This window comes from Nasonia vitripennis (assembly GCF_009193385.2).
Source record: "Nasonia vitripennis strain AsymCx chromosome 1 unlocalized genomic scaffold, Nvit_psr_1.1 chr1_random0006, whole genome shotgun sequence".
Classification (NCBI taxonomy): domain Eukaryota; kingdom Metazoa; phylum Arthropoda; class Insecta; order Hymenoptera; family Pteromalidae; genus Nasonia; species Nasonia vitripennis.
The window spans coordinates 1,439,307-1,466,514 of record NW_022279593.1 but is presented as its reverse complement, the minus strand read 5'-3'; the positions used below and the strand labels follow the sequence as shown (position 1 = coordinate 1,466,514).

Genomic DNA, 27,208 nt, shown 5'->3' with positions numbered 1-27,208 from the left:
CTCTCACCTCCGGTCTCGCCTTTTTAATCCTTTCCTCTTCCTCGTTCCAGACGTATACTTCTCCTGCCAATTTAACCCTGATTTCGCCCTTTCGATTCTCTTCCCCGTTTCTTTTTGCTGCTTCTTCCCTTCTTTCTATAATATCCATGACCATCCCCCTTGATATTCTCTCATCTCTGTTCATCCATTGCTCCAATCTCACTTCACCTTCTGCGTTGACCTTGTCCCTTTTCCTCTATATTCCTTCCAACTCCTCTTTCGAGGAAAAGACCTCGTCCCTTTTCGTTTTGCTTGCGCTGAGTAGCCTAACCTCACTTTTCATCTTCACCTTATCATTCACCGGTCCTTTTCTCTCCTCCTCTTGCCTTGTCTTACTCTCCACTTTCCTTAAACTCACCTTGATCTCTCCAATCATCCTCTGCATTCTCTCCGTCTCTCTTCTTTCTTCTTTCAGCTTCTCTTTCAGTATCACCACGTCTCCTTCCAAATCCGTCATCTTCCTTCCTACCGCTTCCCTTTTCCCTCTCTCCAGTTGTAATTTCACCTTCCACTCTTTTATCTCCTCTCTTAGTTCTCTCATCTCACTTTCTATCCTTCTCTCAAATCTTGCCATCTCTCCGCCACTCTTTTTTAAACTTGATCTCTCTCTCTCTCTCTCTCTCTCTCTCTCTCTCTCTCTCTCTCTCTCTCTCTCTCTCTCTCTTACTATCTTTTCTCTGCATGCGCTGTAATCTAACCTCTCCGCCACTACGTGCTGCTAAGCTTGGTTCCTCCTCGTTCCTCACATCTTGTCTGTTCCATTCCTCCTTTCTGTGCTGTTCTTCATTATCGACCCACCTAGTTCCTTCTTCTTCGCCCCCTAGAAACTTTTTGCAAAAAGCCCCTAGATGCTTTTGCGCGGTCTTTTTGAATTTCTTTTGTTTCTCTTCAGCTCTTCTTTCTCTTTTCTCGCCTCTATTCTGTCTTCTCCTCTTTCTTTTTCCTCTTCCAGATGATTCCGCTTAGGTGTCCTACCTGATTTTTCCTCCCACCGTAGACCTCTTGCCATTTCGTATCTGGTATTTTCGTTTCTTCGCATTTTTCTATGATATGCCTCAGTGTCTCCTCTTCCTTCCCGCACATCCTAGACCGCCTCTCTTCTTCGCTTCTCCAGTATTTGTTGCTTCTTGATTCATTCGCCAATCTGAACCTCGCTATGATGCCAAGCGACCCTCTCCTATACCCTCCATCGTCTGTCAGGTGTTACAAGTTTTCTCCTTGTTCTTTCAGCAGCTCCCTGGTTTCCCTTGCGTAGTTTGAATCCCTTATCTCCTCTCTCCACTTTTGCCATTGTGTGTCTTTATTTATCCTTTTGATCTCCACTTCTATTCTTTCTTCTTCCTCTACCCTTCTTGTATATTCTATCTTTGCTATCGCACATTTCTCTAGCTCGCTCCTTCTCACGTCCTTGCCTCTTCCCTTCGGTCCTCCTCTTTCTCCCTCTTTCTTCAGCAACCTCCAACATTCTCCTAGAATAGAGTTTTTATTCACTCTGCTCAGTTTTCCCTTATATCTTATTGTCCTTTTTCTTGCTCTCGTTTCTAGCTTAAACCTCTTCGTCTCCCAGTGCAGAATGTGCGACGGTGTGGTCCACTCTAGCCTCAGTACTCATTTCATATATCTTCTCGGTACCTTTTCTACCTCTTCGTGTCAATTCTAGCCCCAAATCTCCGCTCCATACTCCATTACACTTTGTACGAGTGTGTCAAAAAGCTACATTCTGATCTTCCGGTTTTCCTTGCATATAGCCTCTCCGATTCCCCATATCGTGCTTATAAGCGCCATTGCCTTGTCTTTCAATTTATTTATCTGCTCCTCCTCTTTTCCATTTTCTTTCGTCGTGTAGCCCAGATACTCGAATTTCTTTACCACTTCTATCTCTTCTCCATTCCACTCAAATTTCTCTTCTTTAATTCTTCTACCTCCGTTCTTGAATATCATCTCCTTGGTCTTCACTGTGTTCAACTCTAGTCCCTTTCTTTCCATAACCTTCTTAAACCTTTTCAACATCTGCTTCATACCCACCGCGTTTGTTGCCAGTAGCACCACATCATCCGCGTATGAGATTGACCATATTTTTTCCTTTCCTAGAATAACTCCTCCTTCCTGAATCTTGCTCATCTCTCCTTGCAGGTCCGCTATTGCCACGTTGAATAGTAATGGGCTTAACGGTCATCCTTGTCTCACTACTTTCTGTGTCTCGAAACTTCCAACTCCCCTCTCTCCTATCTTATTTCTCTCCTTCTTTTCTTCCTTCATTGTGTTCCACATATTCTCCAGTGTCTCTTGTTGTTTCTCCATTTCTCTTGACTCCTCTTATTCCTTTTTCTCTGCATCTTTCACTAGGGATCACTAGGATTTTTTCCTCTTCTTCGTTTCCTCTTCGGCTGGGCTTCACTCCTTTCTTTTTAGTCCTTCCTTATCTTCCTTCTCTTCTTTCCTAAAACTTTCTGTGAGGCACAGCTGCTTTTGCTCCCTCGCCCCATCCCTTCCCCCTCTTCTCCCTACCCTTCCTCTTGGTGTGCTTGTATCCCTTCTTGCACCTGAGTTACCTCCTTCGTTTGTGAATTCAGATCGCGGGATTCCGAATTCATCTTACTCTCCGTTCCTGTCGTTCCTCTTTGCCCCAAGCATCACTTCGTTTATCTGCTCTCTCTCTCTCTCTCTCTCTCTCTCTCTCTCTCTCTCTCTCTCTCTCTCTCTCTCTCTCGTTTTTCTGCTGCTTCTTGCCTTCGGTCCCTCTGCTGTTGTTGATAGTAGCACGCTCGATACTTAAATCGCGGAAGGCTGTAATTTTTCTCTGTCATCTTTTCTACTGCAAACGTTCTTCACGGCTCCTAACCTACAAATCTGCTTGGCTTGGCTTGACTTGTTTCCACACTTGCACGGCGTCTCTTTCTCTCCGCAATCAACATTGTGGCGACATCTGCTGCATCGTGGGAGAACTCTCAAGGCGACTTCACAGTGATCGAGTAAGTTATCGACGAAAAATAAGTACAAACGGCGAGAAGAGTGTGGAAGTGCCTTTTCAGTCATGCAGCAGTTGTAAACAACCTATACAGCACAAGGACCCCAAGAAGTGTGTATTTTGTGGTCTGCACTACCATGTCAGGTGCCAAAACACCGTTAACATCAAAATAATCGTGGTGAAAGACAGGCAGATTATAGCCTGTCCCTCATGCGCAGACAACAGCAACGCCAAGGGTGCCAAACTGAGGACTAAGTCCACCTCCGCCACAACATGAGCAACGGGAGTAACTGCAACAACAGCAGCAGGCAGGAATACTCCTAAACAACAGCAGCCGGTGAACAAGAAGACGAGGTCAGGACCACCATCAGCCAGCACGTCGAGAAATCCCTCACCAGCCCGCTCGGCCGGAGTAACAACAACACCTACGCCATCCGTTGAGTCTGCTCTGAGGGACATACGCGGAGCACAATGCTCAAATGGAGGCCCTCAAGATCCAGAACATCGTGTCGGAGAGGATTTCCAAAATTGAGCAGCGTCTGAGCCCGCTAGAGAAGCGACTCAAGGCCCTCGATGTGCTGCCTGCACTCAAAACTCGCATACACAATGCTGAGTCTACCATCACTGAGCTGCAGGCACAAATCCAAGATCTTTCATCGAGGAGCCCGATGATGCAGCAGGACAACGGTAGCACTGTGCCCAACACTGGCCGAGGTCAAGAGGCGGCAGGAGCAGACCTCGAACTGTGTGGTCGTTGTCACGAATTTGCATTATACCCGTGAAACCCCGCTGCATCTCCTCGCCTTCTCAGTTGTAAACACGCCTGACCCCACGGTCCTTAGAAGAGACGTAGCATCCGTCAGGACCATGGGGAGGCTTGATGCTACAAACAGTTCCGCCAGGGGTGACGGCAGACTGCCACCACTAGCCAGTACCCTATCTTCAAGTGTGCTTGCACGCTCGATCGTCATCACCAAGGCCCGGAAACACAAGCTACACACCAGCGAATTGGACGCTACCTTGCTGGGGGAGGCTGAAGCTCTGAGTCCTGACCATCAAGGGTTCATAAACATCAACGAGCTTCTACCCTCAAACGTCCATAAGCTGCGTACAAGGGCTAGGCTGGAGGCCAAGAAGTGGCAGGGCTGCCGAACGTTCGTCAGGGAGGGGAGACTCTACATGCGTTGTAACGATGATAGCGAGCGTGCTACGGTCATCAACACCGACGCCGAGCTGGAGACTTTTTCCCGGTTTCCGCCCGCTGCCAACATCGTCCAACACTAAGGCTACAACACACATACATCATTCCACCACACCCACCATCAAGCTCATCTGCCACGTCTTCATCTGGTTCTAAGGTATCTCTGTCCGAAGGACTACGAGTCTGTCATTTTAATGCGAACTCGCTTACGGGTCACATTGAGATGATCAGGTTTTTCTTATCCACTCGCTCTCCGTTCCACGTAATAGATGTTACTGAGACCTGGTTATTAACTAACAACCCACATGCACAACTATTCCACGAAGCTCATAATGGGAGACTTCAACTCTGACCAATTTTCTTCATCTGAAGATGCCAAGCTCATCAAGGCCTTCATTGATGAAAACTCCCTTTCATCTGTTCCCTATGGTGCCACGCACCACAAACAAGGTTCTGATACCTAGTTTGACCTGTGTCTTATCGACGAGCAGGATCGCCTGCTGTCATACTGGAAGACAAAATCACCGTTCATCAACGGACATGACCTTATCACGACCACTCTCGACGTACAGATTCCACGATATGTACTTAACACATATTCTTACAGAAACTTTAAAGCAATCAGCGCCGAGAAGCTAAGGGACTTTCTTAGCGCATGTGACTGGTCATCCCTCACCTCTTCATCACTCGACGAATGCATATCCATACTTAACGCTAACCTCACTAACGCCATCAATCATCTCGCCCCATTACGGACTGTGAGACCAAGAAGACAGCGTCACCCGTGGTTCACCACGGCTCTTCGACCTTGTATCTGAGAGAGACAGACTTTACAGGCGTTTCAGGAAGTCCAGGCTCGATTCGGATCTCCGCATATATAGGGTAGCTAGAGACAATGCTCACAAACAAGTCGAGGAAGCCAGGCTGAATTATTACTATTATTACACCATCTCGTTTTAACACAGATGAACTCAACAAGCATTTCAGCTCGATCTCCAGTGATCCGTTAGCTCCTGCTGTTGAGGATTATCTCCTCACCCTGGAAAGTCTTGACCTCCCGGAGCATTTCGAGTTCAGCACCATAACGGAATCGGATGTATTGGCTGCAGTATCGCACTTCGACACTCAAGCCGGGGGGAGCGACGGAATTCCTCAGGTTATCATCTCAAAGGCATTGCCAGTTCTCGCTCCGCTACTAAGCCATATTTTTAACCTGTCTCTGAGCAAACCCTGTTTCCCATCTGCCTGGAAATTGTCGCTTGTGCGTGCACTCAACAAAGTCAGTTCACCAACAGCCCTGACTGACTACCGTCCGATTTCACTTCTCTGCTTTCTCTCCAAGGCTCTGTAGTGGCTGGTGCATAGGCAAGTCTCACAATACCTTGAATCAAGACTCATATTAGACAACTTTCAAACAGGTTTCCGCACTGGCCACAGCACTTAGTCTGGCCTAATTAAGCTAACAGGAATAATACACAGGAATTCGGTACATCTATGGTGTAAGGAGAGATAAGTACATCTCCCCGTACAGGAGGGAGCTGCAGTGGCTAACCACTGCCGGACGCAGGAAGTACTTCACAGCTTGTTTCTTACGTAAAATGTTTAACTCAGTCGTACCATCATACATACTGGGCTTTTCTGATTTCCGCGTCACACTCCGGCCTGCGAGGGGCGAGGTGACACGTCTGTAAATTCCTCGCTTTCACGACGGAGACGCTGAGGAACTTGTTCCAGATCAGCGCTTCATACCTATGGAATAACCTGCCATCACATCAGAAACACTTCATCCACCGTCACTTTCAAAAAACTTGCTAGGAATCACTTTTTTCAACTCGAAAACACATAAATCGTATACAGTCCACGCACACACACACCTACTTTTTCGCTCATGCCACTGCCGCCTCACTCTCTCACTACACATACTTTAAACATGCCAAAATCTATTATCTATTGTATTGTTTTTTTTTTCTTCTTTTCTCACCTGTAATACTGTAAACTTATAATCGTACAATATAATGTACGCAAAATAAAACGAATCTAATCTCTCTCTCTCTCGCTCTCTCTCTCTCTCTCTCTCTCTCTCTCTCTCTCTCTCTCTCTCTCTCTATCTCTCTCTCTCTCATTGGTGACAGCAATGAGATCTCTACCTTTCTACCACTAAACACCGGTGTCCCACAGGGGTCAGTTTTAGGCCCCTTGTTGTTCTCATTGTACATCAATGATATTGGTTTTTGCCTAGATTCAGATGTGTCCCATCTAATCTACGCGGATGACCTGCAGATCTACAACCAATGCTACCTCGAGGAGCTTGACTCCTGTTCTGTCAGGATGAGCGCTAACGCCGAGAGGATAATGCGCTGGGCTGCACTGAATAGACTTAAACTAAATGTAACTAAAACTAAGGCTATCGTCCTGGGTTCCCCCTACTATATAAACGCTCTACCTTCTACTGTTAACACCTTTATAAATATAGGGGAAGCCCAGGTCAACTTTGAATCATCGGTGCGCAACCTGGGGCTGGTGCTTGAATCCAAACTTATATTACGTGGAAAGAGCACGTTACACAAATTTGTAAACGTGCTCAGTCTTTACGCCAACATTTAGTGCAAGCACTCCTGTTTCCCCTCATTGACTATTGCTCACTTGCTTACTGCGACCTGACTCAGGAACTTGACTTAAAACTGCAGAGGCTTGTCAATACGGGGATCCGTTATATCTACTGTGTGAGGAGGGACGAGCACATCTCCCCTTACAGGCGTGAGCTGCAATGGCTTAACACCGCCGGACGTAGGAAATACTTCATGGTCTGTATTCTAAGGAAAATTTTCAACACCTCAATACCTACTTATCTATTAGCCTATTTTGAGTTCCACGTCGCGCTCAGGCCTGTGAGGAGTGAGGTGACTCCACTGGACATCCCGTCCTTCAAGACGGAGACGCTGAAGAATTCATTTTTCATCAGTGCCTTCTACCTCTGGAATAGCCTTCCATCTCATCTTCGCAACACACTATCCATATCACACTTTAAACAAGCAGCTAAAAATTACTTCTTCAATCTGAAAAACACATAAACATCACACAAACATACACACATTCTCATTCATCTCATTTCACACTCTTCACACGCACTAGCACCCTTACACAAAACACCCTTAGATTTAGATTTAATTGTTTTTTATTGTTGTACATTGTGTTGTACATATACAATTATAGTATATTATAAAAAGAATAAAAATTTTGTGTAAGGGTGTTTTGTCTCTCTCTCTCTCTCTCTCTCTCTCTCTCTCTCTCTCTCTCTCTCTCTCTCTCTCGTCCCGCCGCATCGACAGGCTCGTACTATCCGTACGAGCATATCTGAGTCTCCGAGCCGTCTCTGTCCTCTTCTATCTATTCTAACCTCTCTCTGTCGCCTTTCTCTTCTCCTTCTCGCCTTTTATTCACTCACATGCCTGTTCTGATTTTTCACCTCTTTTAATCGCCTCTTAACCCTTTTACTCCTGCTACACTTCTTATCTTTCCTTTACGCTAATAACCTTCCTAAACTGTATACTAAATAGCACCTCTAACTAACGCGTCTGTTTATGCCAAAAGGCGCCAAACATCCAGGCCTTTGTAATTATTTGACGACAGTATAAATTATATTAACAAAATATAACAATAAAATAATAATAATTGAATTTTTTTATTGCTATTTATAATATAATGTAAATTATAGGATTATAGCAATCATAACATTTATATTCTGTACTAAAATTAAATGATAACGATATCTTAAAGCCATAGCGAAAAATAAAAATAAAAACAACTGAAGAAAACAGTTATGAACTGCAGATGACAGCAGAAAAATGTCGGAATTGAGACACAGACAACAGTTATAAAATGAAAAAAAACTGTTTTAAACTATGAAAAAACTGAAGAAAAATCTAGCAAACTAAATAAAACTGAAGACAACAGAAGATATGTTGTCTTCTACATTCACTAACTTTAATAACATAATAGAATCTGTAACTCTTGAATACTGTTAACATCTGGTATAATCTACAGTAAACTAAAGAAAACTTAAAAAAACTAATAATACCTGTAAATAACTGTCGTCATTGTCTCAATTCCGACATTCTACTGCTGAAAATTTGTGTTTTTTTCAGTTATCTTCTGTTTTAGTTTAAACTTCTGATAAAAACTGCTATGTGCAGAATTTGGTTTCCACTAAAGATCAATATAAGTATGAAAAATTATGTAATTTTATATAAAATCATATTTTATATCCTTACATATGGATCAGCTAATTTAATCATCATTATATACAATACTTATCTAAATTATTAAATAAGTCAGTATTTAGAATATTTTTCGATATAGTGTGCGTGAAATGCACCTCATGTGTTTGAGCACATTTTACGCTTCATGTATTGAAAAATAACGTTCGATACACATGCAAAAAATGTATTCTACACAAGTGGGAAATTTGTCGAAACAAGGGTAACAAACCTCTCATTCGTGTAGAATTAAATTTTGCGCACTTGTATGGAAATATACTATTTTAAGAATCCTTATTGAAAAATCTCAAGTGAGATCTTTGATCAAAATTTTATCTGAGAATCACTATGATTTTCTCGCCTAAGATTTTCATGTTTAATATTTTAAAATTAAAATATTGCTTAAAATGCTTTAATGCATGTGTTTTTAAAAAAGGTTTTACTATTTAAAAAATAATTTTCAATTATAATTAACTTCCTAAGAGTATTTTAGAAGTACACCCAATAGAGCAATATACCTAATAGTAGAGATCTTATTTGAGATTTATGAATAGGAATGACTATAGATAATTGATGAGAATGTTGATATATTAAAAATTTACATCAGCTTAGGGTGTGCAGTCGCATGTCTCGCGGGAATATGTATATATAACTATAGAAATTTTTGTAACATATATTTAAATATTATAATAAAAATATATAATACATTATTCAAAGTATATAATTTTTCGTAATGTTTTTTTAAAACATCTATTTAATTATTAATTATGGTTAATTATTTAATGAAATTTATATTGTTTAATATTAATTTATCTTTCCCTACTGGAAACTCATGCGAGTGCTTTTTACATAAAGGAAATAATAACATAAAGATTTTCATCACATCATATTCACAAACACAAAGCTTTAAATAAAGATTGTATCTGTAGAAATGATTATTAGCAGCATCCTTATCATCAGGACCAAATTTGCAGATTACACTTCTACACTTCGTGATATGCATAAATACATACAGTATCCGTCATTTTATATTCACAAACACATATATTAAAAACAGAGCATATCTACACAAGTAATTATTTGCAGCAACTCTTTTATCTGGACCTAATCCGCAAATAGCATCTTATGATGTGCAGCATCTTATGATACATACACAATATGCATCATTTTATATTCACAAACACATTGCTTTAAACAAAAAATAGCATATCTGCACAAAAAATTATTTGCAGCATTTCTTTTATCTGGACTAAATCTGCAGATAACATCTTGTGATAAGCATAAATATATACAACATTCGTCATTTCAAATTTAAAAACACATAGCTTAAAAAAAGAGTACATCTGCACAAGTAATTATTATCAGCATCTCTTCCCAACTAAAAAAAATGACGTGATAACCACGTGAAAATCACGAGAAAATCACGTGAAAATCACGTGAGATTCTCGCCCAAGTTCTCATGTGGTTGTCACGTGATAATCGCGTGACTAAACCGTGATTTATAATAAAATTTAGGAATATTATTAAAAATGTTACAATATTTATAAATTAAGAAAACGTATAATTAGCAATAAATAAGGATCAAAATAGAAAAGAAAAAGTTTTCTCTGATTGAGATTTGAACCCAGAACCTTGGCGTGAAAATTCATTGCTCTACCATTTTAGCTATTCGCTTTTTTCGACGGTTAATGTTGTAACAGGGTTTCTGGGAACTAATTCGCACAAAAGTAAAGCGACGAGGAGTATTCAACCCCACGTTCCCAAAATCTCAAGGCGCGTGCTCTAACCACTGAGCCAACGACGCACTACCCTACACTCGCGCCGACTAGCTCTTACGGGCGTTGTCCTCGCCCGTTACTATGTATAAAAAGTATTCACATATATAGAGATATAATTTTTTTTTCAAGGCTATTAGTAAAAATTGATTCTATTGAGTTTTGATTATTAAAATAATAGTAAAATTAATTAGTTTTCTGCCCTAAATTTTTGAATTTTTTAACTATTTGATAAACATGACTATAGGTCAGAAAATTAATTAAAGAGAATCAATTTTAATTAGAATCCTTGAGAAATAAATTATGTCTCTATATATGTGAATAGTTTTTATACATTAACCGTCAAAGAAAGCAAATAGCACAAATGGTAGAGCAACGGATTTCCACGCCAAGGTTCTGGGTTCAAATCTCTATCAAAGGAAATTTTTTCTTTTTTATTTTGATCCTTATTTATTGCTAATTATCCATTTTCTTAATTTATAAATACTGTTTTAACATTTTTAATAATATTCCTAAATTTTATTATAAATAACGGTTTAGTCACGCGATTATCACGCGATAACCACGTTAGAAATTGGTTGAAAATCTCACGTGACTTTCACGTGATTTTGTCGTGATTTTTTCGCGATTTTTACGTGGTAATCACGTGATTTATAAAAGTAGAGTTTTATCTGGACCAAATCTGCAGATTACATCTTGTGATATGCTCGAATCCATATAATATTCGTCATTTTATATTCCCAAGACATTGCTTTTAAAAAAAGAGCATACTGCACAAATAATTATTTTTAGCATCCCTTTCATCTGGACCAAATCTCAAGATAACCTCTGATGATGTATGTAAAATATACATATACCCATTTTTTTTAAAATGTGACCATCAAATGACCTTGAAATTTGAGTTCAAGGTCAAAACTAATTGCACAAAAAGATGTCCCCCTTGATCCTGGACAACTTTCATCTGAACAATTTTTCTGTTCATGGCTTAATTTAGGAGTTATTAGACTGGTTTGATTAAAATGGCCCACCCTGTATATCTATGTGACGCATATAATTTATAAAATAATTTAGATTAAAAATACGAATAAACATATTTACTATATTTTTCTTAGAAGAACATTATTTACAGCATCCGATATATCCGGACCAATCTTACTATGTTGTATGGTATATGTATACATATACATTATAAGTAATTAATTACTGAAAAAAAACATAAATACATATAATTTTATATCTGTATGTAAATATAGCCGATTTATCTGAAATGTTTTATGACCCAGTCACTTTATGTAAACCATTATTTATTAAAAAAGTTAACTAAATCCATTTTTTTCGCGGCAGTATAATGTATTTATGTTTTTGCCACATATCTATCCTGAAATAATTGTCATTCCGAAATGATTCACTAGTTTTAGTCAATTTTTACAAAATTGCTCATTTTATTGTTTAAATATAGTGTAGAAGAAGATGTAGATGGTAAAATATTTGAAAGTCATTTTTAACTCAATCTTCACATTTTCATTTTCAAGCCTTCTGCGTTTTCTCATATATGTATCTATATTGATCTCTAGGTACCCCCAGTGATAATATATGACCATCTACATCTATCTACATCTACATCTTCGACATCTACATCTATCTATATATCTACATCTACATCTACATCTACATAATATTAATTTGCTTGAATTTCTGTCCAAAAAGTCATTTCTAGTTCAATTTATTCCAATCTCTTCAATTCTAATTGGAATTTTTTTAAATGTCACATTAGTCCTAATATCAAAGAACATTTCTACCGTTTTATTTTATTTATTTGTGCGCCAATATTATGATATTTTAATGTAAAGATTGAATTTTGCACTTTCCGGGTTTTTCAGAGAATTTTTCTGGACTTCTTGGAATTTTAGCTTCCTGGAATTTTGACGCTGATAATATATTTATGATTATAAACAAGGGTTTTTTGTGGTTAAACTTTGTATAACTTGAAAGGTAGCATCATATATCATAAACTAGCGACGATCGAGCGAAATTTAGCTGCGGAGTCTCCATTGCAATTAAGGTTCGCAGAGGCTGGGCAGGTTCTCTGGGCGTGGTTTGCGTTCCCGAGAAAACTTGCGAAACCGCGATGGTTTGCGTGTCTTGGTCCACCGCTGGGTTGAGCTCGTAGATTATCGTGCTTCTTCTCGGTGCGCGAGGTAGTACTTCTGGTTTTCCAATGCATAGGGAAGATCCCCGGAGTATGCACGGTCTTTGTCTGACTTTTTCGACGATGTTTTTTATGATCTTGTTGAAAGGCGACAGGATGAGCGGGTTTTCGTAGAGGAATTCGGCCACTTCCTCCTCGTGTCCCAGCAAGGGAAGTAGAGGGTTGTCTGGTGTTTGCTCCTTGATCATACGACGTAAGAGTTCGATCTCCTTGCGCCTCTTGGATATCTTCTGGGTGCTCGTTGGTCTCCTCTTCTTCCATAGGTTCTGGCTCTGGGCTTGCGGGTAATTGTTGGTCGAAATCGCCCTTCATGCAGTCGCTCAGGTTGTCAGGTGAGCGGGCTCTGGGAGTGGTTGCCGTCGAGTTTACCTCATCAGCTCTTCAGCTTACTGTTGTGGTGCTGCGCCGTTATCAGCGTTCTCACGAGGAATGAAATCGAAGTCATCCTCGGGAGACTCCCCCCTTCGTGGCAGAGAGCCTGGCCCAGGCTCGCCTACATCGGCGGGCGCCGGCGACGGTGGAGGTAGCGACAGTACCTTGATGTCCGAGTCTATCGTAATGGCGTCATCAGAATCGACTTCTAGCAGAAGCCTTTCTTCCTTTTTTGTCGTTGTGTCTGGCTCTTGCTGCGTATCCATAGTGTAAGTTCAGCAGTAAGATAACCCTCGCTTAAAGTAATTTACTATATCCTTATACATGCTTGGCCAAAAATAATCTTTTGCTATGCGTGCGTGCTTTTTGTCAATGCCTAAGTGGCCGCTCTGCGTGTCATCGTGTGCTTCGAACAGTACTCGGTCCCGGTCTTTTGATTTTACTACGAGCTTCCAGATAGATTGATCGCGTTTGATCGTATCAAGGAACGTATCTTCGGTTTTGTGATACAAGATATCCCCGGCAATATGCCATTTATGATATTTCTTAGGATTTTTCCGTACTTCGTCGATTCTTCTTTTATACCAGTCATCGTTATAGTCGTTAAGAGTGTTAACCTCATCGAGTTGGTTTTCGTACATGCGCGATAACGCGTTGGGTGCGTGGTGCATGGCCCCTTTTCTATGTTCAATATCGACGTCGTATACCGTTAGATACATCGACCAGCGAGCTAGCCTACCCACGGGTTTTTTAAGTGACTTTAGCCACTGCAGACTGCTATGGTCCGTAATGACTTTGAAGTGTGTGCCCTCTATATAACCTCGAAATTTTTCGATCGCCTAGATAACCCCCAGACATTCCAACTCTGTGGTCGTGTAATTTTTCTCGGCGTCTGTTATGGTTCGGCTCGCGTACGCGATAACTCGTTCTTTGTCGTCTATGATTAAGTGTTAAGAAGCTACCTAGCCCTACGGTACTTGCGTCAACTTGTATGGTAAAAGGTTTTGAAAAATGGGGCCGCATTAATATAGGAGCAGTCATTAAACGTTCTTTTATGGTTTCGAATGCCGTTTGCTGTTCTGGTCCGCATTCCAACTTTTTATCCTTTTTTAATAGACTGGAGATTGGCTGTATTAACGACGCGAAATTTTTAATAAATCTGCGGTACCATGATGTCATTCCGATAAATCTCCGTATTTGTTTTAACGTTTTAGGTACGGGATACTCCGATTAAGGAATCTACTAAGCGTTGAAAGATGCCTGGTCAATTAGATAACCCATATGGTAAACGTTTAAAATGGAATAGTCCTTTTTCTGGTACTGTGAAAGCTGTAATCTCTCTGCTTTTCTTTTCTAGTGGAATTTGTAAGAAAGACTGGCTGAGATCTACTGTAGAAATGTATCTCGCAACTCGGAGTTTATCTAATATTGATCCCATTAGCGGTAATGGTCCTTTTTAATAATCGCATTAATTTTTCGCAAATCGAGGCAGAATCTGCGCGTGCCGTTGATTTTGCGCGCCATGTGTACCGGTAATAACCAATCACTGTTAATACGTTCGATGATGTCCTCGTCAAGCATTTTGTCGACTTCGTTAAATAAAATTGTTTTAACGATCGGTGATATTGGATAAGGTCTTTGTTTTATTGCAGGGTGATTATTCACGTCGATAACGGCTTCTATTAGCAAAGTTTTCCCAAGTTTTCCGGATGATTAAAGTATTTCGTTATTTAGAAATTCTTCGAGAATTTTTTCTTCCGAAGCACTAAGTTCACGTATGTTGTAACATGCTTTCGCCGTTTCTGACGTTTCTGCGAAACGTTTTTCGAAAGTATATCTATCGAACGGTTTTGAACCGAAGGTGTACGTGAAATTAGTGAAATCGGCGATTACGCCGAAACTGTGTAACGCGTCTATCCCTAAAATACAGTCTTGATCTAGGCAGTCAAAAACTCGTGTTTTAATTACTCGTATTCTATCTTGGAATTTAATTGGTGTGTGTATAGTTTCACTCATCTCTTCTGTATAACCTAGCGGCGTCGTGACTCTCCCGGTTACGTTCTTGTTCAGTAATAGTGCGTTTTTCGTTGCTATTTTATGTATTTTTGGTCCTATGACCGTTTTACTTGCTCCGCTGTCTATCAGAGCTTTAAATTTATTGTCTGCTATGCTGATGGTAGAGTAAAGTAGGTTCGGGGATTTTAAAGGTAAGCTGTATAATTTATCCGTCGTGTAGGTATCCTCGTGAATTAAATCGTCTCTAATTAATTTATAGCTTGAATTTTTTATTAGAAATTCAGGTGCTTCGCTTACGACTGTCTCGATGTCTTGTAGATAATCCGAAAACGCAAGTTGTTCTTTTTCTTCGATAGTTAAGATATCCCATTGCGATTGTGTGAATTTTAAATATTCAAAGTTATTATCTCGAATTTCCGCGTTTTCTCGTTGATTATTTAAGATATCCGGTGCTTTATTTAAGATATCACAGATAGCCTTTGGCTCAATTTTGTATTTATTATTTAGATAACCTGATTTTTCGGAGATAGCTTTTAAGTCAGCTTCGTCTTTTTTTTGTGTAACTTTTTTCGTCGCAGACTGCGTTTATTTTTGTCGGGTAGATATCCGAATTTTTGTTTGATTCGACCAGTGAGGCCTTTTCTGTTTTCCAAGCCGCATCGACCTTATTTTGCGACTTTAGTCTGCGTTTCCCGTACATTCTGGACAATTTACTCTGAGGTAGCCTATTAATCCGCAGTCACTACAAAATATTTTCGTTGGATTACATTTCGGGCAATTTATAAACCGTGTTCCAATTTTTCCGCATTTATAGCAAAACGCGCGTTTTGGGCCTTCGCATTATCGCGAGAAATGTCCGGATTTTCCGCAGTTATAACAGATCTGTATCTGTGTCATTGGTCTGTTGTTGTTGTTATGTAGGTTTTTATTAGATGATTACAAAATTTAATAGTTGTAATAATCAAGTATAATACATCATATCAAATATGCAATAGTTTAAAGCTACCCTGGTAGAAATGAGTCTAAGAACAGGCTAGTAACTGGCCAGTTCTTAGGATTTAACCTAGTTACTACCTAATAAATGGCCAGTTCTTAGGGTCATTTCTACCAGGGTAAGAGTAGTAAATAATTAAAATAAATAAGAAATAAGATTCTGAAATATACGAAATATGCATGAAATGTTAATACTATAATACATAATAATCTTAATGTCAGAATATATTGAAAAATTAGATAGCATATCGAAAGAAGCCCGCATTAATATTATTGACAATATATGCGTATATTAAGGAAGAAAATTATAAGTTTTGTACGCTTACTTATTTAATATTGTTTAAATACTTGAGATAAATAATGTATGGTTAATGCAATTATTATAAAAAGTAAATGTTAAAGATAATATAATTTAGTAAAGTTCATTCAATTAATAAATCTGTTAAAATGCTTAATAAATTCTACCACTAAAGGCACATATTTGTATCAAAATTAAATTGTAATCATTTTGGTTATTGATATTTTGATTTATTAATTTTTATAATATTATTATCTATTGTAGATGTTATATTAGCGCTACCAAAAAATAAAATTAGTGGCTGCTATTTTTATATTTTAGTTTATTAATTATTACAATTATTTAAAATTATTTACTTATTGAAGCAACTTATTATTTATTGTCAAATAAATGTGATGTACGCGGTAAAAAGAGGTCTTGTAGAGCTACTATTCTCAAAGTAGGAAATTATGGAACATATTTTGAAAGTTGTAAAAGTACTACACAAAATTATAATTTTACTATTTTGAAATGAAAATTTTACTAAATTTGTAGTAAATTTACAGTTTTTCAATAGTTCATTTACGAATTATACATCTCAGTTCTCATTAATAAATTCAAAATTGAAAATTTATATTATACACATGGTTTATTTTTAAATTTTTATGTACATATTCTATACCATGAATTTGTAAATATACCCTAGTGGAAAAAAAATGTTATAAATGGTAATAAATTATAATAAAACGTAAAAAAATGTAAGAAAATGTAAGAAACTGTACCTTTTTGTTGGATTTCGGACCTTTTTTCTCATACGTTTTGTACACACTTTCTTACATTTTCAGATTTGTTAACTTTTTTTTACATTTTATTACATTCTATTACATATGTTATTTTACCGCCTAATATAGTCAATATATTTTTTTAATTATTAATTTTATAATAAAATGTAAAAATGCATAAGAAATTGTAAGAAAAAGTAAGAGGATGTAAGCAGAAGTAAGAAAATAAAAAAGTCGCCATTTTCTTATATAATATTACGCTTACAGACATTTTTTTACATTTTTTTATACTTTTTTACGTATTGTTACATTTGTCGTTTTAAAGAAGAGACCCCATGAAATCCTAGATCAATGGATTTGTAATAAATTGTAATAAAACGTAACAAAATGTAATGAAATGTAGCAAACTGTAATAAAACGTAAAAAAGGTCTGAAATCCAACAAAAACGTACAAAATGGTACGATTTGTTACATTTTCTTATATTTTATTACACTTTATTAAATTTTTTATTTCCACTAGGGTAATTAAAAGCGCGCTACTAAATTTGAGATTTAGAATCAGCTTCTATATTAATTTAAAATGTAGTTTTGTACTTTAAATTTAATAATATTTAAGTAACTTTATTATTTAATTTATTAAATATATCAATTTTAATGCATAAGCGCCACCAACGGCAATGAAATTGGTTGCTGTTTTTTTTTTCTTTGATGCTTACTACATAAAATTTTTATAATTAAAAGTAGTAGGGGCAAGACTGCCCCTGCGCCATGCAACTCCTGCGCCACCAAATACCGACCAATAGTAACACATATAAGTAGGTCCCTGTTTTACCGGCAGAGCATATTGACCGTGTAGCCCGCGCCCATTGCCGACCCCCCTCCTGTCTACTTTATCAATCTGAGAGGCTGACCCCCCTCAGAGTGAGCAGCGGTAGAGTCTACTTTATCGATCTGGGATCGGTTGACCCTCCTCAGAGCGAGCATCGGTAGTCTACTTTATCGACATCCGTAGTCTACTTTACCGACCTGTGATCGGCTATTACTATTATATCGATAGTGATGGATAATTAGGATTTGTAGGTTGAGATTAATAAATACATCAAAATATTCATTTTTTATTTTAGTTTATTCAAAAAAAGACAGGTACATTATTTGTAAATACATGTATATTATATCAGAACTTCTTATAACCTTGAGATCCTGGCATGGAATTTGTGTTAGTGGAATATTTGTCAAAAGTATTTTTCCACTGTTCACTTTTGTTAGTAGGAGTAGAACAAGGTTCTTCACGATACGTATTACATTGTTTATCATCTTGCGCTCTTCTAGCGCTTTTATCCTCCTTGAGAGGAGTATACGAAACACCTTTCCGATTCATTTTTAAGACCTATCTTGACTGATAGTTTGTAACAATACTGACAAATTGATTGTTCGTGCAAGCTTTATATATATAGTTTCATACAAGTTTCTTAACATCACCGCTTATAGGATTATACTTGATAATGCGATCATGTAAAATTAGACAATACGCTGTTGTATTTGCAGGTATATTATTTTTACAATCCAATTCAAGACGTACATCTACAGCTGCTTGTTTAAGAGACTCGTTTTGTTTGGAACAGTCTATGACTATGAGTGGTACATGTTGGATAAATTCTTCTTTACTCAAAAGAGGATCTATTACAATTCTATCAGAATAGTATTCATTTTGAAAATTTGCATACATGTCTTAGAGTATGGCAAACTGATTGTTTGCAATATCAAGATTGAGATTACCGTATGGGTAACTCTGAGAGTTGAGGAAAAGTTTTACATTACTAATATTACAGTGATCAAAATAACTTGCATTTTGTCTTCGTACTCCTTTCCTCGCTGTTTGAAAGCCTAAAATAATAAAACGTGACTTTTCCAGCTGATTCCATATTTTCACTGTCCATACATGTTGCGTGGTTGTTGGAAGTACAGGATACTCATACAACTCCCATGATCGAAAACTCATAGCAATCGGTATATCTTTTTGAATGTAATTAAATAGTTGTATTTTTCGTCGGTCTGATAGTACGAGGTAGGGCATAAACCATTCTATACGTGTGATCTCAATTTTAAAATCTTCATATACAGGTCTTCCATCTACCATTGTAGCCTCTTGTAAAACAGCATTTATATCATTTCTCGATCTTATGAGAATGAGTTCATGCTTAACGTTTACAACAATTTTTCGATAATCTTCAGCAAAACCAAAGATCATTGATAGAGGAACTATGACATCAAAGTTTCCATTATTATCAGTTATATTCCCTGTGTTAGTAATAGGCGTCCACCTGGAATTTTCAAGATATTTTAGCTGACTGGATGATAAAGAAGTGTAGCCTTTCATCAAGGTTGTTGCAGCAACATTTTTGCATCGATCAATCTCTATGGCATTCATCTCATATCGAATTTCTTCAAAGAGATGACGAATAGCATTGTTCACAAAAAGAGTGTGTTGTACTGCTTGTCCATCCAGTCTGGTAATCTTACCACAAATGTGTAGAGAACTTTTAGATGGCAGAACACATAAATCTTGATGTTGAATAGCTATTCTAATTTCATCACTATTGTTGAATGTAAGTGAGGTGTAGGGTTGATGTGCACGAACCTCATAATGCGAGACAGATTCATCAAAGATGACTGGAGACTGTACGTTAAGTATTGCCTCCATCTTGACAGCAACAGCAGATAAATGTACAAGTTATTTTTTCCGTATTTTTCTCGCTTGTTGTTGTCCTATTTTTCCTCCACCACGCTTTACTGCGAGACCGAGACTCTGTAGAAATTGACTGTTCTGACGTATTAATCGTTTGATCACTCGTTGTGGACTGATTGTCTGATGACATACTGAGCTGTTAATATAGCTTCTGTCAGCATTAAATACAATACCCATTTCAGATGCTTTTCAGATGCGAACAAATTGTAACAATTTCACCTCGAAGATTAATCAATTCACCATCTTGATCTACTAGACGTAGTTGTAAATGATCGATCACTTTCACAGATATCGGTATGTATATTATCTGTTTAGGAACTTCGATAATCTTGTAGCCAGGTGGGACTGCTGGGAAAAATTCATGTATTGTATGAACTTTTTTTTATTTATGTATGCTCCTGTCGTAATATTACACTCAACTCGTAGAGCGTTAACTTTGAGAATAGCTACTGGTAAATCGGAGTCATGGCTTATATAGGGTTTCAAGAGCCTTGGAGTGAATCCTAGCAGACGAGCAATCGAGTTACTTGGACGAAAATCGATTTCATGACTGCACTCAATAATACTGCGCAATGTATTATTATTTGGTTTGATACGAACTTTTATACCTCGCGTATCGAGGATACCTTGCAGAGTTCGTTCAATATCCTGAATTTCATAACTATCTGTAGGAAGTTTAACTATTTCTTGTCCTACATAAAACTTATTGCATTTTATATCAACGTTTGGTATAGAATTGAAAGTTAGCAGCTCAACAAGTCCGATACTGTAATGTTTATCAGGATCCAGCTCTATGGGAGGAAAATAGTGCGTCTCGAGGTTTGAGGAGGTGCCAGAAAGGCTAAGAGTCATCATCTCGGCAACCATCTTGAGCAGACTAATTCAAATCATTCGTGTAGATTTCTTTTTATATAGACAGAACTGTTCCTTACGATTGAGCTGATTGCAGAGAAATTTGAGACAGAGATGACCGCAGATGAAAGTTGAGAATTCCTGATACCGCTGATAATTGTACTTGACTTGAATTACTTTCCAGTAGTTCATAAGATCTCGAGGTGGTTGTAAATCACCGTAACTATCAAAGTAAATAACTTCGTTACCATTTTTTCGATAAGCTACCCAATGCGTGCCAGATTCACTCGCATCATCCAGGTTTATGATTGCGGATTCTTTAGCTCGACAACCATTTGCAGGTAGGACATTTCGCATAAAAACTCCACGAAAATTTGTTATTTTCATTAATTTTGCATACTTGAGTAGATCATAGTCGGTGAGTGTACGTTTTGGCAATCTTATTTTATCCAAGTTTTTTTTTCTTCCTCTACACTTTTTGTTTTTCAGAAAGATGCCGAAACCTTTGTGATGAGGTTTCAAAAACAGTCCTTTATCAAACATCAGCGTTTCCATTTTTTCATTATGTCTCTTTTGCTCTTCCATTGGTTTCTTAGCAGCGCTTGCTTTATTTATTGCTTTAGCGATTCCAGCAGCTCCTCCTGCAAGTAAACCTACTGAACTAAGACCAGCAAAAAGTGGAATAAGTGCTGGAAGAAAGCCACCTACTTTGCTAGCAATAGGCAATATACGTGGAACACTAACTTTACTTTTCCCACCATTTTTCTTTACATGCTCACGAGCAATCTTCAACGCCGATTTAATCATTGAGCGGGAGTCATTGCTAGGAATGATTGATTTGGCTGTCTACTTGATAAAATTTTTCATCGTAATCCTTTTCTTTGAAATCGTTTTCTTGCGTTTGAGAGATCTACCTCCTCCAACACCCATACCAAGCTTTGATTTTAACTTCATAGTATTTGCTACTGCGAAAGCTGCCGCTCTTTCGTTCAAACCAGCGTCACTAGATTTCACTCTTTTCCACGCCTTCTCTGCTAAAATGTTATCAGCTGCGTTTCTCTCTTGAATGTTATCGGGATTTTTCGAGTAGGCAATGTCGTGTTCCTTGCAAGCAGCGTCTAGAGGATCGATTCCTGGATCACCTCGAGCTAGACGTTTAGCAAGCTTTGTACCTGGACCACAGTACTGATAACTAGACACGTGAAGTTCAACAGGTAATTTGTTAATCAGTGTATTCACTAATCCTGAACCTGCTTTTCGTTACATGATGCTAGCTCTTAGCAGGCTCATCCAAGACTAACCGAGAAAAACTATAAATGCTCATATTTATAATATCTCAGGTCAGTCGTGATATGAAATGGAAGCATGATGGGTCTTAAGAAGCAGTCAGCAAAGTTGCCAGTGATTAATTTCGATCTTTTGACACAGCAGCAACAGCAGAAAAAACCACGTCATGGAAAATTATTACCTAGCAGTATAAGAGCAGTATTTTGTGGTCCATCCAATTGTGGTAAAACGAACGCTCTCTTATCTCTCATCATTCATCCGAATGGTCTGAGATTTGAAAATATTTACGTCTACTCGAAATCTCTGAATCAGCCAAAATATGAATTTTTGCAGCAACTTGTTAAACCTCTAAAAGGTATTGAATACCTTTCGGTGAACATGATCTTGTCGTATCACCCGATGAAGCTCGACTCAATTCAATTTTTGTCTTTGATGATATCGCCTGTGAAAAACAGGATAATGTCAAAGCTTTTTACTATATGGGTAGACATAAAAGTGTGGATTGCTTTTACTTGTGTCAGTCATATGCACAAGTACCGAAACATTTAGTGCGTGACAACGTCAATTTGTTAGTAATTTTTCGTCAAGATGATATGAATTTGAAACATGTTTACAACGATCACGTTAATACGGATATGACATATCAACGTTTCAAAGATATTTGCTCAATGTGCTGGAATGATGGCAATCATAGTTTTCTCGTCATAGACAAAGATCGTCATATTAATGATGGTCGCTACAGAAAAGGTTTTGATCAGTTTGTAATAAATATACAGAATACGGGAGAAATTTAGCATTCAGTTGTGAGACTCTAAACTATCAAGATGTCTGATTTTAATCAACAAACTGCAGTCCTACGTGAAGTTGAGTAAGCTCGAAACGCTGTGAAAAGAAACTATGATTTATTAAAATTGAATAATTTAGAAGCGGAAAAAAGTTTGAATGATTTGTTCAAACCGATTGTGAAACCTCTGTAATGGAATCCCCGATTCCATTACGCGCCTACGACACTAATTTAAGTAGGTCACACAATTTTTCTACGCACGAAACAAGAAACACACATACGTGAGACACTCGCGAGCATCGTCATCGAAGCAGCCGCAAGAAGCAGTATTTCCCACCACAACGTATTCCTACAAAAATAGGATTAGAGGCGTAGCGACAAACCGCGCTCTAGGCGAAGATCATCCGAAAGAATCGCTAACAACAAGAAAAAAAAATGAAGGCGACGAAATAAAAAGATGTCACTGAACGAGTCGCGATATTCCTCACGAAAAGCGACGAAAATCAAAATAGCTATGCGACGAGCAAGCATCGGTCGAGCATGCTCTCCCGAAAACGAATCGGGAAAAGCTACACATGACAGTCCGCAGGCGACGAAAAGCAGCAGGAGAGCTGTCACAAGACGCTTTTCCTAAAAACTCAAGGTAATAAAAATTTTACGAGGTCACGCAAAGTCAAGAGAAAAGTCGTGAGAATATTAGGCACTCCTAATATGGAAAATCGAGGCTACAGAATTTCCAGTTTATAAAGGCCGGGAGCAAAAGGGTGCACATGGTCAGTTTCCTTGAACGTTGAAAGTTATAAAATTCATTTAATTCATTAAGTAATCTTAAAGCATCAATTTACGAACGTTTTAATCGCACTCTAAAAAGCAAGATGTGGAAGTTATTTAGTTTGCGTGGCACTTACAAATGGTTGGATATGATTTAACTTTGCAGTATAATAATAGTCGTCATCGAACAATAGGAATGAAGCCTGCAGAAGTGAATAGAGACAAAGTTAATCACATTCTTAATCGAATTAGAAAGCTGAACAGTAGAAATCTGTTTCAGCGAGCTAAATTTAAAATTGGTGATAAAGTTCGTGTGAGTAGAAACAAGGAGGTTTTCGACAAAGGCTATACACCCAATTGGTCAACCGAAATCTTTACAATAACCCGAATTTCACCTACGAAGCCCTACACTTATCATCTGAAGGACTATCAAGACAAGCGAATAGCTGGAGGATTCTATGAGGAAGAACTTCTCAAAACTAAATATTCAGATATCTATTTGATTGAGAAAATTTTGAAAAAAAGTGGTAATAGAGTTTATGTAAAATGGTTAGGTTTTGACAATACTCACAATAGTTGGATAAATAAGAATGATATATAAACACATACAAATAAATTATGATTAAATAACTATTTATTGTTCATTTATTTTACATATCCTTCAATTTTTTCAAAAGTACTGGCATTATAATTCCATTTGTCTGCACAATTCTTCGTCTGAAACGTTCTCGATTACGTGCAGCCTCCTCCCACTTCCCACATCGAGCTTGATGATGCGCAAATCTCCATGTATACATCAAGTGAATGGTAGGCTCTTCCTTGAATCGTACACACTACTCTTTGCTGGAATTAAACATTTCTAAATTGAATTTTGCGTAAAACGTATGTATAGTTATAATTTGAACTTACCCATTTTGTTGTTGTTGTTGTTGTATTTTGTAATGCCCCCAGGCAAGTGTATCTGTACTGTTCTCTTGAAGGAATCTTTTATCGTCATAAGGACTAAGAGCAATTTTTCTCTGTCTAATGGTCTCGGCGTTATGAAGTTTTGATCTTATAGCATACTGCTCTCGACTCTGAATGCACGAATTTTGTAGACAGTTCAAGTAGTCACTAAATTCAATGGTTTTCTTTGCAACTGAAGCCTTAATACCTTTGATTTTTTTCATACTATCTTGATTATTAACACGTGTACTGTACATTTTGCTTCTCAATCCAACAAATTCAGTGAGAATCTGACCATTACACTCATCCTTCATGAGTCCAACAATTTTCTTATTAACACGTGGCATGTTAAATATATTATCTGCAGAATAATCTGAAGTATCGAACATGTAAATATTTATTTTCATATCTTCATAAAAATCGTTACATTTAATAGCATAGCTCAAGCTATCAGTATCTGTATACAATAATTTACAATCATCTTTATACATTTGTCGCATATAATTATAATGAAAAACATGCATCAGTGTCTTGGAGAGATCTAGAACTGTGAGACCAACATAGATTGGTTTATTTATAAGTATGTCAGTCTGATTTAACTGTATGGCAACTAAAGTTGCATTAAATATTGAACTACTGTGAAAGTTTGGCTTTGAAATTTGAGCTTCTACGCCATATCTTCCATTATATTTACTCATAAGCTTGACTGAAACTCTTTTTCTTACATTTTCCATAATCTTACCAAATACTGCATTATTCATCAACTTGAAAAAATTCTTTTCAAATTCATTTTTTGCTACTGCTCTCATACTAGTGTTCAAATCAATGTATGATTTGAGCCATGGAGACTGCTTGAATCTCAGAATTTTATGTATTTTAATGAGTCGAAGACCATTTGAGTGAGCCTGTTTTAGAGCTACATAGTGAATAACATAATTTCTTTTAGGATGAAGTGTAGCTAAAAGTTTCTCTTGCTTAGAACCCTGAGGTTTTGCATGTTCCGGACAAAACGGTAAGTCATTATGCTCATCATGTATTTCACTAGGATTATCTAAATCAACCTCTAAAATATAACCATGAGCAGCATCTGATGCGATAGAAAATAAATCGAAATTTTCAAAATTTTCAAACTCAAATTCATCGTATGGAAGACATTGTGAAAGTTCGAATCCATACAAATTATTCGCATCTAAATAAATTAAATATTCATTTTCTTTATCTTTATTATACTTTTCACGCATATACTTATGATTGGCTGCTGTATACCGATTTGAACACTGACTTAAACCACCTCGGATTCCACGCTCTATCAAAAGGACCATATCAATATCTGTTAAAAGTTTTAATTGTACACCTGTATGTTTAAGCATTACATCCCAGGAAAAGCCTGGAGTAGTATAATAGTGAGCAGGGTCGAGACCATAGACCTGCATACTTTGGTCTCGAAAATTTTCAAAAACATCTGCTAGTAGCAAGACGTCAGTTTTCATATAAAGGTCAGAATATTCACCAAGTTTTTTAACATTAAATGTTTTCCACACATTTTGTGCATGTTCATAATCTCTATCAGATATATGTGAATCATTAAGCATACTATAAAAATCATCTTTTTCAGGTAATTTACACTCTTCTAGCTTTTCCTATGAGCTTATATACTCATAAGGTAAAACACCTTTTCTCGTTAATAGATCAACTTGTTCTTTGCTATAATGATTAAACTCTTTATTAACAATTTTATGATCCTGTAGATATGATGCCAATTTTTCCAGAGAAGAAGGCCTGAACCGAAATGAATCTAAAAATCTAAATTTAATTTTACTATACTCTACATGTTTTGCGAATGAAATATATTTTTCCTTTGTCAGAGGTAGTAGATGAATCTGTCCTGGAAAATGATTTGATATATCGGATATAATAAAGTGTGTCATTTTTTTTTTACGTGGCATTTGGAACTCGAAAGTTCATCGCCTCATCTACGCAAGCCTTCCACGCTGCCCTATCTTGTGTCAACCCTACCCAAGATGCACCTCTCCGATCGACACCCACCCGTCCTATTTCTACTAGATCCGCTTTTACGTTGTCCTCCCATCTATGTCTAGGTCTACCTAGAGGTCACGTTACCATCGGCCTGCCCTTCATGACACGTGCTGTCGTACGGTCGTCTCCCATTCTCGCTACGTGCCCTGCCCATCCCAATCTGCGCGAATTTATTATTCTGTTAATATTTGGTGACGCATACAGATTGTGTAACTCATCATTGTGTAGTCTACTCCATTCCCCGGTTTCCTCATCTTTCTTCGGCCCGTATATTTTTCGCAAGACTTTATTTTCAAATAACCTAAAACGGTTGTCCGCCTGCTTAGTGAGAGCCCACGTTTCGCACCCGTACAGAACCACCGGTAGTATTATTGTCCTGTATATTCTTATTTTAACGTTTTTAGACAACAGCCTTGGCTTAAGTAAATTACTCACGGCGTAGAAGCAAGCATTACCCAAATGGAGTCTCTTATTTATTTCGACATTAATCTCGTTTCTATCATTTATGGTCGTACCCAGATACCTGAATTCACTAACCTTTTCAAAAGTAAAATTCCCAACTCTGAGATCTTCCTCCCCTCTGCAGATGCCTAGCTTATTCACAATCATGAACTTTGTTTTTGATACACTCACTTCTAACCCTGTATACTCCACCGCTTTTATGAGGATTTTCGCGTTTCTTGCTACCGTTTCCCTACAATCCCCCAGTATATCCAAAGCATCTGCGTAGCCTAGTATCTGCATTGTTCCATTAAGCGTTGCGCCCAGCTGGCTAACCTGCATTTTTCTAACGGCATACTCTAACGATAAGTTGAACAGCACCGTAGAGAGCCCATCCCCTTGTTTTAAACCATCGCGTATCATGAAGGGTTCTGATACATTACCGCCTACTCGGACC

General features: G+C 37.8%; 1 protein-coding gene across 8 annotated transcripts in view; it reads left to right on the top strand.

Moving 5' to 3' along the window:
- LOC100116974 (neurabin-1) overlaps window positions 1–27,208 on the top strand; it is a 554,139-nt gene that overhangs the window by 462,891 nt on the left and 64,040 nt on the right. The window contains exon 12 of one of the 8 annotated variants that reach the window (XM_031932227.2): window positions 25,220–25,239. The exons of the other annotated variants lie outside the window; for them this stretch is intronic. Coding sequence (XP_031788087.1) covers window positions 25,220–25,224 — 5 coding nt within the window. The 3' untranslated portion in view covers window positions 25,225–25,239. Of the gene's footprint in view, window positions 1–25,219; window positions 25,240–27,208 lie in introns of those variants that run through there. 8 annotated transcript variants of the gene reach the window in all.